This window comes from Photinus pyralis, unplaced genomic scaffold, assembly GCF_008802855.1.
Source record: "Photinus pyralis isolate 1611_PpyrPB1 unplaced genomic scaffold, Ppyr1.3 Ppyr1.4_LG1, whole genome shotgun sequence".
Classification (NCBI taxonomy): domain Eukaryota; kingdom Metazoa; phylum Arthropoda; class Insecta; order Coleoptera; family Lampyridae; genus Photinus; species Photinus pyralis.
Window position 1 is genome coordinate 42445352 of NW_022170249.1, and position 13907 is coordinate 42459258.

Here is a 13907-nt window from a genome sequence, read left to right on the forward strand (position 1 = left end):
GTTTGTTATATCAAGTTATATTTACTCATAAAGAACTCTTGGATTTTAATTTCATTTTCTAGTTTTTTCTTGGATAGCTCAAAGATAATATTTTCCCTTTCTGTACGTATAGAAATATTTTCTTTTTCCATTTCGCACAGTTGCAACTTCATTTTTGCCAACATCGAATACTCTTCGGTCAATTTGCTGCTTGATTGTTGCTGTATACCGGGTCGTCTTCGTTTAGTCCACGTACGTTTCAGCCCTTTTGAGAGTGGTTGTGATAGATCATTGGCAGCTACCTTACTCCAATCCTTTAATTAATAAGTTGTACAACTATAATAACATAAATAGAAATATAAACCTGCAAGCCCGATGTGGAAGGAGTTTCACAGTCACCTACAACAAGCCCTTTGGAGATAGGTCGTGGTAGATCATTGGCAGCTACATTATTCCAGTCCTTTAATTAATAAGTTGTAAACTATATTAACATAAATAGAAATATAAACCTGCAAGGATGTGGAAGGCGTTTCACAGTCACCTACGACATGCGCTGACGGAGATGTTGCATAGCAATGGTCGTCTAGTTCTTCGATGGTTTGTTCAGCTATTACTGGACAATCTGGTGTATCAGGTAATGATACATCTGCATCGCCGTCGTATATATTTACTAAACCATATACCGTTTTTTGATTTATTAAATTCAGAAGTAAATCCATCCATAATTCAGTGTCTGTTGATATTGCACCCCCTCCGGTCCGATTTAATTGCAATCGGTCATTTGCTACCCGCTTTCTTACTGTCCTCTTGAGATTTTCATAATACTTTCTTAAGGAATCTTTTGTTCGTGGACATTGCTGTGTCTGTGAATTAAACATTTTAGCTACTTTATCCCATGCATCGTCTTTGGTTTTCCAGGTTTGGGAATCCGTTTTCTTATTTTCCACCGTTTCTTTGAAATCTTGTAGTATTTGCAATAACAAATTACGATCACTTGACGTGAAATTTGCGGATCGTTTCCTAACTTCCGAATCGCCCATTTTCTTGAATTAAATTAAAATTAATAATTAAATAATAAAGGAATAGGTACAATACCTTTAATATAAAAGAATATAAAAGTTTGCGCAAACCAAATATCACTAGAAAAACCACCAGATTGGCGGCGTTGCCGATGATTACGTAGCACTTTATTAAGTTACACTGTACTAACAATGATGCAAATAAGTTTAAGTTAGGTGATACCCTAAGGTTAAGTGACACTTAGTTAAGATTATAATTTATAACAAATTGGTGCAAACGGGCATTATTGTGTTATTATCAATAGTAATATAACAAGGGCGACACATGCTTACCGATAATTTTGCCCACGCGAGGAATCACGAGTGCTGGTTGCACTGAAAACTATCGATCAAGTGACGCCAATAAATACTAAGAGATCGAATGGTTACGTATGGAAGCAGTTTCATGAATTTTGCGGACAGCGAGGTTACGAATTAACAAGAACGACGCCCACCACAAAACTTGCCCTAATTATGAAGGATTGGGGGTACAACATGAAACAGAAGAATGGAGAAGACTATAAGGAATCGGTGATAAAAACAATGTGGAACGTGACCGCCAAGCAGCTTCAAAAATTGTAATTTCAAGAATTCGGTGTAAGGTTTGATCCATTTTCTGACGTGGAGTCTAAACAAAGTCGCGCCGCCCGAGACGCCAAAAGACGTGAACTGCAGAAGCTGCCTGAAAAACGGAAGTGCAGCTCATCTGCCCTGAGTGATGCGGAATATAAAGATATTGTTTCAAAGCTCGACGAGGATACACCTGACGGTTTGGAACGAAAATTCTACTACATTGCTAGCTATGAACTGGCTTGGCGAGGAGGGGAAGCCGCAGTTGCTGAGGTGAATTTTTTCCAGGACGAGGTAAGCAATTCCGGCGTCTGGTCCGGAAGAATAGAATACAACCCAGTATTTAGTAAGACTGCACAAGGTGGAGGTCGGAAACTAGCAGACAGCAAATGGCTGGTAGCTAACACCGAGAAGTCGGAATTTTGTCCTGTGAGGTATCAATTGTTATTTTGTAAAATTACAAGTTTATTTAGTATCATCTGAATAATTCAGGTTATTCAAGAACCTCCTGAGTAAGAGACAGTGCCGGATTTACGGCTAGGCCCACAAGGCCCGGGCCTAGGGGCCCTAGTGTGTAACGGACCTTGATATAACTAAACCAGCAAACGGCTGGGCTTGTCTCATCAAAACAGTCGCCAATATTATCCAATCCTAGAGGTTTAAAGCGAAACGAGTGAAACGACGATATTATTCGAGCCTACTGTGATGCGAGCTCATTTATTGTCGATGAATGAAGTTATAAGTTTTCTTTTTTGAATCTATACAAATACTTGTTGGAAAAAGGCTTTTTGGACATTTATCCAAACGTAAGAATTGCGCTCCGAATGCTGTTGTACACACTCGCGTCAAACTGCCCGCGCTAAAAAGAATAAAGACTTTTTTATTATACCTGAATCACAATCTCCGTTTTAAACACTCAAATGCGTGCGAAAAAGGGCCTTTAAAACACACGTGCTTTAAAGTTGCTAAGTAACGATACTTCAAGTATGACTTTTGAAACTGTCATCTGGATGAAATAAAAAATCCTCTTAGGTCGCTTTCTGTAAATGCAGAACATTTCTTTGGCTTTTGTACCTATCCTTTGGTTGAAGCTTTCACAAACGCGCGTAATTTAGGGTATGCTTCCAAATCTGTTCCACTTTTTAATCGCAGCATTGCTTTAAAGTTTTGAATGAATGCACCAAAATATAGAAGATTTAAATACCTTTGACATTTCCTTCATATATGCCAGCATTATGGATGCATTTAAGACTGTATTCGTAAGTAACTTCCTATTCATCCATGGAAACAACTTTTCATATTCTTTATAATAGGCTTTACTGGAGTTGGATTTTACACCTACCAACGTTTGTTTAGATTTTACAACAATCGATTTAATGGACGGTGTATTATCTTTTTCAACGGAAATCGTTTAATTCACAAAGACGATGATTTTTATAAGCAAACGTCAAGTGACATTTCCATGGCAATCGTGAAATTACGAACACCCAGCCCACTTAATTAGACATGTATTCGAGTATAACGTCAATATGACTTCATTGTATTTCCTATTTTTAAATTATACTGCAGGTATAATAAAAAATACTATAAGATACACGTGTATAATTGGTCTTTAAAGCACTTGCAACGTTAAAGGCACTCCGCTTTGCGTCGTGCCCTTAAACTCGTTGCGCGTGCTTTAAAGACTTGATTATACACTTGTATCTTAATATACTATTTTATTATACCTGAATCACAATCTCCGTTTTAAACACTCAAATGCGTGCGAAAAAGGGCCTTTAAAACACACGTGCTTTAAAGTTGCTAAGTAACGATCCTTCAAGTATGACTTTTGAAACTGTCATCTGGATGAAATAAAAAATCCTCTTAGGTCGCTTTCTGTAAATGCAGAACATTTCTTTGGCTTTTGTACCCTTTGGTTGAAGCTTTCACAAACGCGCGTAATTTAGGGTATGCTTCCAAATCTGTTCCACTTTTTAATCGCAGCATTGCTTTAAAGTTTTGTATGAATGCACCAAAATATAGAAGATTTAAATACCTTTGACATTTCCTTCATATATGCCAGCATTATGGATGCATTTAAGACTGTATTTGTAACTTCCTATTCATCCATGGAAACAACTTTTCATATTCTTTATAATAGGCTTTACTGGAGTTGGATTTTACACCTACCAACGTTTGTTTAGATTTTACAACCATCGATTTAATGGGCGGTGTATTATCTTTTTCAACGGAAATCGTTTAATTCACAAAGAAAATGATTTTTGTAAGCAAACGTCAAGTGACATTTCCATGGCAATCGTGAAATTACGAACACCCAGCCCACTTAATTAGACATGTATTCGAGTATAACGTCAATATGACTTCATTGTATTTTCTATTTTTAAATTATACTGCAGGTATAATAAAAAATACTATAAGATACACGTGTATAATTGGTCTTTAAAGCACTTGCAACGTTAAAGGCACTCCGCTTTGCGTCGTGCCCTTAAACTCGTTGCGCGTGCTTTAAAGAGTTGATTATACACTTGTATCTTAATATACTAATTTTATTATACCTGAATCATAATCTCCGTTTTAAACACTCAAATGCGTGCGAAAAAAAGGCCTTAAAACACACGTGCTTTAAAGTTGCTNTATAACCTTCTTTTTTTACCAAAAAATCGACTGCACCAAAATTTCTCGGGAAAACACTTTTTCTTATTAATTTTGGTGCGTAGAATCCAAAACAATTCGTACTTTTTCGATTTGACTTCTCAATCAAAAGTTATAGACTAGAAACCAATTTCGAAAAAAAATTCAAAGGGGCTGTAACTTTTGAACTAGTAGCCCAATCTTGGAACTGTTTGAAATTATGGATTCTACAGGCCACATTCTATAAGAAAATGTTTTTCCCGGTCGATCTGAAACAATTTTTTTTCGGGGCTCAAAAAAAGGCAGTGTATAACCTTCCTTTTTTACCAAAAATCGACTGCACCAAAATTTCTCGGGAAAACACTTTTTCTTATTAATTTTGGTGCGTAGAATCCCAAAACAATTCGTACTTTTTCGATTAGACTTCTCAATCAAAAGTTACAGACTTAGAAACCAATTTCGAAAGAAAAATTCAAAGGGCTGTAACTTTTGAACTAGTAGCCCAATCTTGGAACTGTTTGAAATTATGGATTCTACAGGCCACATTCTATAAGAAAATTTTTTTTCGGGTCGATCTGAGACAATTTTTTTTCGGGGCTCAAAAAAAGGCAGTGTATAACCTTCCTTTTTTACCAAAAATCGACTGCACCAAAATTTCTCGGGAAAACACTTTTTCTTATTAATTTTGGTGCGTAGAATCCAAAACAATTCGTACTTTTTCGATCAGACTTCTCAATCAAAAGTTATAGACTAGAAACCAATTTCGAAAGAAAATTCAAAGGGCTGTAACTTTTGAACTAGTAGCCCAATCTTGGAACTGTTTGAAATTATGGATTCTACAGGCCACATTCTATAAGAAAATTTTTTTTCCGGGTCGATCTGAGACAATTTTTTTTTCGGGGCTCAAAAAAAGGCAGTGTATAACCTTCCTTTTTTACCAAAAATCAGGATACACACATATTGGTTTCGAATATATAAAATTATAAGTTCAAAAATCATGATATATTTGCAACAATAAGGTATAATAATAATCAATATAATACAGTTTTGTTGTACTTATACTGCCATATTGTATTGGCCCAACCCTCAAAATCTCTGGAACATCACTCATGATTATAAGTGGTATAGAATTCATCTATAAACTTCACCAAAATTGCGAGCCACATACACATACGCACTGAACTGACTGTCGACTGAACAAAAACCGCATACAACATACAATACATTATTCGTTTCTCACTTGTAAATGTCAATTTATCAAGTCTCTGTATACACTCTGAAAATGTCAGTTAACTCTGACCCGCGTGTAAATCATTTACATGCTAGCCTGTAAAAGTTTTACACCCGTGCTCGTATATTTTATACTTATTAAATAAGAAACATAATGTTGTTAACATTTTATTTCATTTATTAACATTAGCAAATTGTGCTTTATCGTATACATTAAATACCATAGTACAGTTTTTACTTCCGCTAATATTGATCACTCCAGATGACGATGTTAAGTCACTTCTTATATTTGCATGTGGAATGTGGATACTCTGTAGAAGTGGACGGCATGGATTCTTTAACTGAGAACATACTTTTTGACAGTTCAATCTTCTTATTAATTGAGTCATCCACATAGCTCTCTGCAATTGTTGTTGATTTCCACTCCCCTGCACGTTTTAGAGCTAAAATATCACCACCACCATCAACAATCATCGTTGCTCCAGTCCGTCTAAATGAGTGACCTGTATACAACGCGGCCTCTTGTAATCCTAAATATTCAGCAATCTTTTTGGGTACTGTTCCAACAGTATGTTGACCTGCATTTAAGGCGACACATTTTCCATTCCGGTACGTCAAGAACAACCGCAGGTCCTTACTTCTGTGAGGACGTAAAGCGGCATATTTTCGATAAATAACACAGGGTTTGAAACTACACCCATCATCTGTTATTGTAAATCTTAATTGTTAGTTTCGCGTAAGGTCACAACAATATATTTCTCCAAATCCTCCACGTCATTTAAAGTGAGGGATAACAGTTCATCGCACCGACAACAACCAAATATACCAAAAATTGTAATGACTTTGGCGAGCAACCATTTATCGTCAGGAGCTTCTAATATAAATTTTTCCACGTGCTCCTTCGTCAGAGTTTTAGCTTTCTTGGGGAGGTAGCGTTCATTTCGCCTTTTCAAAAATGCAATCACTTTATGAAATCTAGAAATGTCAAATAAACATTTTCTGTTTGTAAAAAGATAAAAACAAACCTCCGGCCATCAATGTTTTCTCTAACCTGCAGACAGCTCTTAACCATTGACCATTTTGACCATAAAGAATTTGGGCTATATTTTTTAGACAAATTACTGATGTACGCTAATAGAACGTCTTCTGTAATACCAGTCACATTGTTTTCGTTTTGCCATTTTTTGAATTCGGCGTACTCGTGCTCGTATCTTTCCGAAGATTTTTCGGGCAACAAACTTGCCGCCACATTTGTCGCTTCATCAATAATCGCTTGCGGTACATTCATTTTAATGGATCGAAAAATCTTGACGAAAACGATAAATAAAATGGCATAAGTAAACAACAAAACAAATTACCAGCGTTTCCTGGGAAATCAGTCTAAAAAGCTCATACGATTTTAAGTTTCCTAATTTTTTAGGAGTAATTTCTAGAACTTATTATGATTTACAATCTAAAATTTTACAAGTGATAAACGAATAAAATATTATACAATATACGCACGGTAACGGTTTTTACTGGCTCTAGGAGATGACAGGCTCGCCTGACGGCTCGCCAGTCAACTTCTCCTATCGCCAGTAAAAACTCACTTACCTGGCTAATAATGTAAAATACTATAATGCAACCTTTGCAACGGTTGTTCTCAAAATAAGCTTATGCTTATCTTGCAGATTCAGCATCATTACAATTACATCATATGTTAAAAATTATTATATGGGTTGTTAAACTAACAATCTTTCAACCGCAAGGTTTTCATTTAAGAATGCGTTATATACTAAACTGTATTATACACAAATAATAAACCCATTTCGTTAATAAACTATATTTTAATGTTTATTATCTATTTGCTCTTGGATATATTTAAATATCTAAGATCATATTTAATACAATATCATTATTATAGTGAGAATAATTTTGATTAGACATATTCATATTGTACAGCGTGTGTTAAGGTTGGTTTGATTTAATAATAGCTTCTCGTACTGTTTACAATATAATTTTTACTATATGATTTTAACAATCCATTTTTCTCCGTGTAAACAATAAATTATGTAAATCAGAGTTGGAGATACCAACCTAACAAATCTTTTTTGCGCGATCGGTCATTTCTGACTATTTACCATGGGTGTTTCCATGACAGTACGTAGAATTTACCAGTTGCTATCATTACGACGACGCCAAAATTACTTACCGATCTAAAAACAGAACAGCAAAAATACTTACCGACGCCTTTTTAAAAATCAACAGTCTTACATTACATTTAATCTTTAATTATTGTTAGGTACATTAAACGTACAATTTGTGCTGTTATTTCCTATAGCAAGACGCTCATAAAGTCATAAAGGAAGTTCAAAGCTAGTAAACTACATCAGACACATGCACATTTTTATGAAATTATTAACTTCAATTTTGACAAATAAACTGGTTACCTAGTGATATACACCATACCACTTCGATCATTTCGATTTATTCTGGTCGTTAATTTCTTAGTGCATATTTATATTGGTTGCATAAATTTAATTTCGATCGCGCAAAAAATGTTATAAGCACGTCGAACGTTAAGGGTTACCGTTCTCAGACAATAATTGGAGTCGTCGCTTCGCTCCTCCTCCAAACAATTGTCTTCGAACGGTAAAATCCCTTACCGTTCTCCATACTTAATATACCATAGAAAGTACATCTACTAATAACTAAAACAGACCCCATTAACTAAAAATTACAATTAGCCGGATAGGATTAATACCGCGCCATTACCAGAATCGTAAAATTGTGAAACGGCCCCCGTTTCTCCCGGTGTCCTTGCGTTATTACTCATACAAATTTGATTAAATAGGATACGTTCCAAATGTAACAAAGAGTAACATCCCTTAAATCAATTTAATTAGACGGAGAAGGAGAGAAAGTCGGGGAAAGTGTGGTAAGTGAACCGGTTAATTACATTACCATCTTTATCTGGACTTCGTAATTATTCTAATTGTTGTCGTTTGCCTTTCCCTGTTCGAAATGTAATTTTCAAACTTTTTCCCGTGATCCGATTGCTCTCGCGTTGTTAACATAATTTGTTGATCCTTTTTTTCTTCGATTTATTTAACGATGTAAATCTGACTTTTATGTTTTTATTACGTGCGCCACCTTTTCTATGGGGCCATACGGGAGGGTACCTGTCATAAATTTACATACGAAATCTTTATGGAATAGAAACTTACTTCCGGTATCTACATATTTTATTAAACAATTGTATCTACGTGCCCATTTTTTTCGTACAGGATTAGACAGGTTACATTATGTATGTGAGTTCATGCCATTATTATGCAGCTTGTATGCATCTTACGCCACGACCAGAGGTTTGCTCTCTGCATACAAAGCTTTGATGTTTGCATACAACAATGTAATATTTAGGTGTAATTAGCGGTCTGTTTACAGTTAAATGTTCAACCTTATGCTTCAAAGGAAGTTCGTTTATAGCATAATAATAAAAGTTTTATGTGAGATGCAAATTGCTGTCCATACAAGGTGGGTAAGGAGGATTAAGATCCCTCATTTATACGTTGCTATTTCAGTTTCTTATCCCATTTATAGGTTTACATAATCTCGTCGCTGAATTGTCCGCAACTGTAAAATTGGTTTCATTGGGCTATGGAATGAATTATTACAAAAATTGCAATTAAAATTGGAATTGAGTCTAATTCACTAACATCATAATCTATGCTAACATGGAAGCCAGAGACATTTGTCTGCCCCCCTTCTCCACGTACACTAGAAAGTAACTTCTGTTTCTTTTTTTATTTAAATGTATTTAGTCATATATTTGGTATCGTAGTCTATTTCTCCCATTCTTAATTCTTTGGAAACCGTTGCCGTTCGTGGAACGAAAACGCGTAATTGCAGAATTTACTCTACAATATTCTTTGCATGAGTCGTCACATTACATAATACTTCAGTTCTTCATTTTATGCACAGTTAGAGAAATACTCATTTGATCTATCCTCGATGCAATAAAAACTGGACGGTAAAGCTTCACTATATGGCGAACCGATTAAGGTAGGCCATAGTACCGGGATCAACTCCCAACTCCCAACGTCCTTGGAAATACTGCTTCCCATCAACACGCTTCATTATATGGAAGCTTAATGGGCGATGGGGTCGTCACATCCCAACGGGTTTATTAGAAAATTAATTATTTTAATTATAATATGTATGTTTCTTACTATTATTATAAATAAACTTGAAACAAATATAGCAAGCGACCTCCTGGGTCACTCAATATTTAATCAAGTCTTGGGTGATGATAAACATAATACTAAACACAGAATTGGAAAATTCGGAACCGTTCATGAGTTATTATAAGTACACAAGCGGACGGAGACAGACGGACAGAAAATCCAAATGACCAAAATTTAATCATAGACGATTGTCTACCTATAAATTGAAAAATTCGAAACCGTTGGCAAGTTTTCATGTACACAGGCCGGACAGAGGGACAGAGAGTCAAAAATCATGAACTTGTTTATTAGGGGCTCGTTAATAATAAAGAATATCAATACATGAAAATACGAAACAAACCTTTATTTTAAAAAAACTACTGTCAATTATTAATTCCACTACAGCAGAACAAATTTGTTCTGAGTCTCGATGAGTTTCCAAAGGTTTTCAGTTGTATCCAAAAGAATCCACTGGGCTTTTAGAAGCATTGAAATCCTTTCTATGTGTGTTTAAAGTTACTCGTGTTTTAAAGCAATGAAGGCGCTTAAAATGTGTAAAAAGCTTTAAGGGTGTTTTAAAGAGCGATTATGTGCCCTTAGAAACTGTTTTGTTACGGACTTTTCTTCATGTCCCTTAAGAGTCTTCAATGGCGGCAAAAAGTCTGCATAGGGGTCAAGAGGAATTTTTAGATATATGGTTTTTTTTTAACTTTTTTACACACCTCGAAAATTCTTTAACAAAAAGATTAATGACTAACGGCTAGCTCATAACGGAAATTTAACTATAATTGACTTACATACTGACTGACTTACTAATTTCCTGAAAATTGACTTTAAACTTTGATCGTTGATTTGCTTGATCGCAAAACAAACACAAGATTTTGGATCTATTGACGACAAAATCAAATAGAAAAAGAATTCCCTTTCCCTTTACAGATGCTACTATTTATGATTATCTTTATACATTTTCAATTAACTGGATTAATTTTCGTGGCCACGGTTCCTGAATTTATTGTCGAATCTAATATCAAATATACGGCACAATTTTTGACACACAATTCACCAAAAATATAATGGACCCACTTTATTGAAATTCGAATGAATTAACTTTAAATAAAAAACTGATTTATCTAACAAATCCAATTGATTGATTGATTGAGTTTCTGAATGCTAAAATGCATGCAATATCAAAACGGCTTTAAATGACCACATGTTGATCTCTTAAGAACGTACAAGTCATAATTTTCCTTAGTTAGTTTTTTCTTAGTTCAATCAAATATAATTTGGGAGGTTTGTCTTAAAAAATCAGACCTTTTACATAAATGGAACAAGGGTACTTCATATAAGACAGTCATTTTGCAGGGGACGATGTTGCTACAAAATTAGGCTGGAGACCACCCTCCTTACCGCGACACTATCTCATGACAACGGAGCTGCAAGTGGGAACTTTGCCAGTGAATTTGCAAATCTCTGGTCGTAGTTTTTTAACTGGCGTTAAGAGTTACGGGAAAGCCACAAGTTTATTAACTCAAAGGGTTGATGTTAAAGAGTGACGAGAAATGGAAACATTTTTTATATTCAATAGCAGAAATCTTCACTATGTAACAATTTTCCACTTTTTACGACTACAAAAGTAGAGTTCAATCTTCCTCTTTGGTTTGGGAATCTCTACTATTCATTAACTACCGCCCAAAAATGGTTTCTTATCAATGAAACACGGTCATCTTTTTTTGAGGCCCGAAAAAAAATTGTCTCAGATCGACCCGGAAAAAAAATTTCTTATAGAATGGGGCCTGTAAAATCCATAATTTCAAACAGTTCCAAGATTGGGTTACTAGTTCAAAAGTTACAGCCCTTTGAATTTTTTTTCGAAATTGGTTTCTAGTCCTAACTTTTGATTGAGAAGTCTAATCGAAAAAGTACGAATTGTTTTGGATTTTACGTACCAAAATTAATAAGAAAAGGTGTTTTCCCGAGAAATTTTGGTGCAGTCGATTTTTGGTAAAAAAGGAAGGTTACACACTGCCCTTTTTTGAGGCCCGAAAAAAAAATTGTCTCAGATCGACCCGGAAAAAAATTTTTGTTATAGAATGTGGCCTGTAGAATCCATAATTCAAACAGTTCTAAGATTGGGCTACTAGTTCAAAAGTTACAGCCCTTTGAATTTTCTTTTGAAATTGGTTTCTAGTCTATAACTTTTTTTTGAGAAGTCTGATGGAAAAAGTACGAATTGTTTTGGATTCTATGCACTAAAATTAATAAGAAAAGGTGTTTTCCCGAGAAATTTTGGTGCAGTCGATTTTTGGTAAAAAAAAGGAAGGTTATACACTGCCTTTTTTTGAGGCCCAAAGAAAAATTGTCTCAGATCGACCCGGAAAAAAAAATTTCTTATAGAATGGGGCCTGTAGAATCCATAATTTCAAACAGCTCCTAGATTGGGTTACTAGTTCAAAAGTTACAGCCCTTTGAATTTTTTTTCGAAATTGGTTTCTAGTCCTAACTTTTGATTGAGAAGTCTAATCGAAAAAGTACGAATTGTTTTGGATTTTACGCACCAAAATTAATAAGAAAAAGTGTTTTCCTGAGAAATGTTAGTGCAGTCGATTTTTGGTAAAAAAGGAGGGTTATACACTGCCTTCTTTTGAGGCCCGAAAAAAAAAATTGTCTCAGATCGACCCGGAAAAAAATTTCTTATAGAATGGGGCCTGTAGCATCCATAATTTCAAACAGTTCCAAGATTGGGCTACTAGTTCAATAGTTACAGCCCTTTGAATTTTCTTTCGAAATTGGTTTCCAGTCTATAACTTTTGATTGAGAAGTCTAATCGAAAAAGTACGAATTGTTTTGGATTCTATGCACTAAAATTAATAAGAATAGGTGTTTTCCCCAGAAATTTTGGTGCAGTCGATTTTTGGTAAAAAAAGAAGGTTGTACACTGCCTTTTTTTGAGGCCCGAAAAAAAAAGTGTCTCAGATCGACCCGGAAAAAAACTTTCTTATGGAATGGGGCCTGTAGAATCCATAATTTCAAACAGTTCCAAGATTGGGCTACTAGTTCAAAAGTTACAGCCCTTTGAATTTTCTTTCGAAATTGCTTTCCAGTCTATAACTTTTGATTGAGAAGTCTAATCGAAAAAGTACGAATTGTTTTCGATTCTACGCACCAAAATTCAAATACTATGCGAAGTATTCGAATACTTTACGAAGTATCCAAATACCTTGCGAAGGATTCGAATACTAAATATTTGTAAAAGTATTTGAGTTACAAATACAAATAGTGCTTCCATAATAGTTATTTATATAACAAGAGCGCGAAGTTCAATTTCGCGCATTGAGACTGAAGGTATTTTGACGAGGCGAAGCCGAGTCAAAATATCAGTCAAATGCGCGAAATAACTTCGCGCTAGCGTTATATACAATATTTTTTCTACAACTGAACCGATTGTTAATTAAATTTGCTGTTTAAGTTCAACTTTGTCACGTGCGCGAAATACTTTTTTATTATACCTGAATCACAATCTCCGTTTTAAACACTCAAATGCGTGCGAAAAAGGGCCTTTAAAACACACGTGCTTTAAAGTTGCTAAGTAACGGTACTTCAAGTATGACTTTTGAAACTGTCATCTGGATGAAATAAAAAAATCCTCTTAGGTCGCTTTCTGTAAATGCAGAACATCTCTTTGGCTTTTGTACCTATCCTTTGGTTGAAGCTTTCACAAACGCGCGTAATTTAGGGTATGCTTCCAAATCTGTTCCACTTTTTAATCGCAGCATTGCTTTAAAGTTTTGAATGAATGCACCAAAATATAGAAGATTTAAATACCTTTGACATTTCCTTCATATATGCCAGCATTATGGATGCATTTAAGACTTTATTCGTAACTTCCTATTCATCCATGGAGACAATTTTTCATATTCTTTATAATAGGCTTTACTGGAGTTGGATTTTACACCTATCAACGTTTGTTTAGATTTTACAACAATCGATTTAATGGACGGTGTATTATCTTTTCCAACGGAAATCGTTTAATTCACAAAGACGGATTTTTATAAGCAAACGTCAAGTGACATTTCCATGGCAATCGTGAAATTACGAACACCCAGCCCACTTAATTAGACATGTATTCGAGTGTAACGTCAATATGATTTCATTGAATTTCCTATTTTTAAATTATACTGCAGGTATAATAAAAAATACTATAAGATACACGTGTATAATTGGTCTTTAAAGCACT

General features: G+C 34.9%; 2 protein-coding genes across 2 annotated transcripts; both read right to left on the minus strand.

The window, feature by feature from the left end:
- Positions 1 to 5: 5 nt before the first annotated feature.
- On the minus strand, positions 6 to 1019 carry LOC116161445. The gene is made up of 3 exons (XM_031474793.1): positions 489 to 1019; positions 344 to 439; positions 6 to 293 (listed from the first exon to the last, which is right to left on the minus strand). Exons 1-3 carry the CDS (start codon positions 1017 to 1019, stop codon positions 6 to 8), a joined length of 915 nt encoding a protein of 304 aa, XP_031330653.1.
- Positions 1020 to 5873: 4854 nt separating this feature from the next.
- LOC116159966 lies at positions 5874 to 7006 on the minus strand. Its single transcript, XM_031473077.1, has 3 exons — positions 6830 to 7006; positions 6497 to 6777; positions 5874 to 6446 (listed from the first exon to the last, which is right to left on the minus strand). The coding sequence occupies exons 2-3, from the start codon at positions 6757 to 6759 to the stop codon at positions 6191 to 6193; spliced, it is 519 nt and encodes a 172-aa protein (XP_031328937.1). The 5' UTR covers positions 6760 to 6777; positions 6830 to 7006; the 3' UTR covers positions 5874 to 6190.
- Between the last annotated feature and the right edge of the window lie 6901 nt (positions 7007 to 13907).

What these genes read in the sequence shown, in the direction of transcription:
- LOC116161445 (XM_031474793.1), bottom strand. Translation starts at nt 1,019, where the DNA reads ATGGGCGATTCGGAAGTTAGGAAACGATCCGCAAATTTCACGTCAAGT. An exon ending in CGCCTTCCACATCCTTGCAG is followed by an intron (nt 440 to 488) that starts GTTTATATTTCT and finishes TATTAATTAAAG; the next exon opens with GACTGGAATAATGTAGCTGC. An exon ending in CTTCCACATCGGGCTTGCAG is followed by an intron (nt 294 to 343) that starts GTTTATATTTCT and finishes TATTAATTAAAG; the next exon opens with GATTGGAGTAAGGTAGCTGC.
- LOC116159966 (XM_031473077.1), bottom strand. Translation starts at nt 6,759, where the DNA reads ATGAATGTACCGCAAGCGATTATTGATGAAGCGACAAATGTGGCGGCA. An exon ending in GAAAACATTGATGGCCGGAG is followed by an intron (nt 6,447 to 6,496) that starts GTTTGTTTTTAT and finishes TGACATTTCTAG; the next exon opens with ATTTCATAAAGTGATTGCAT.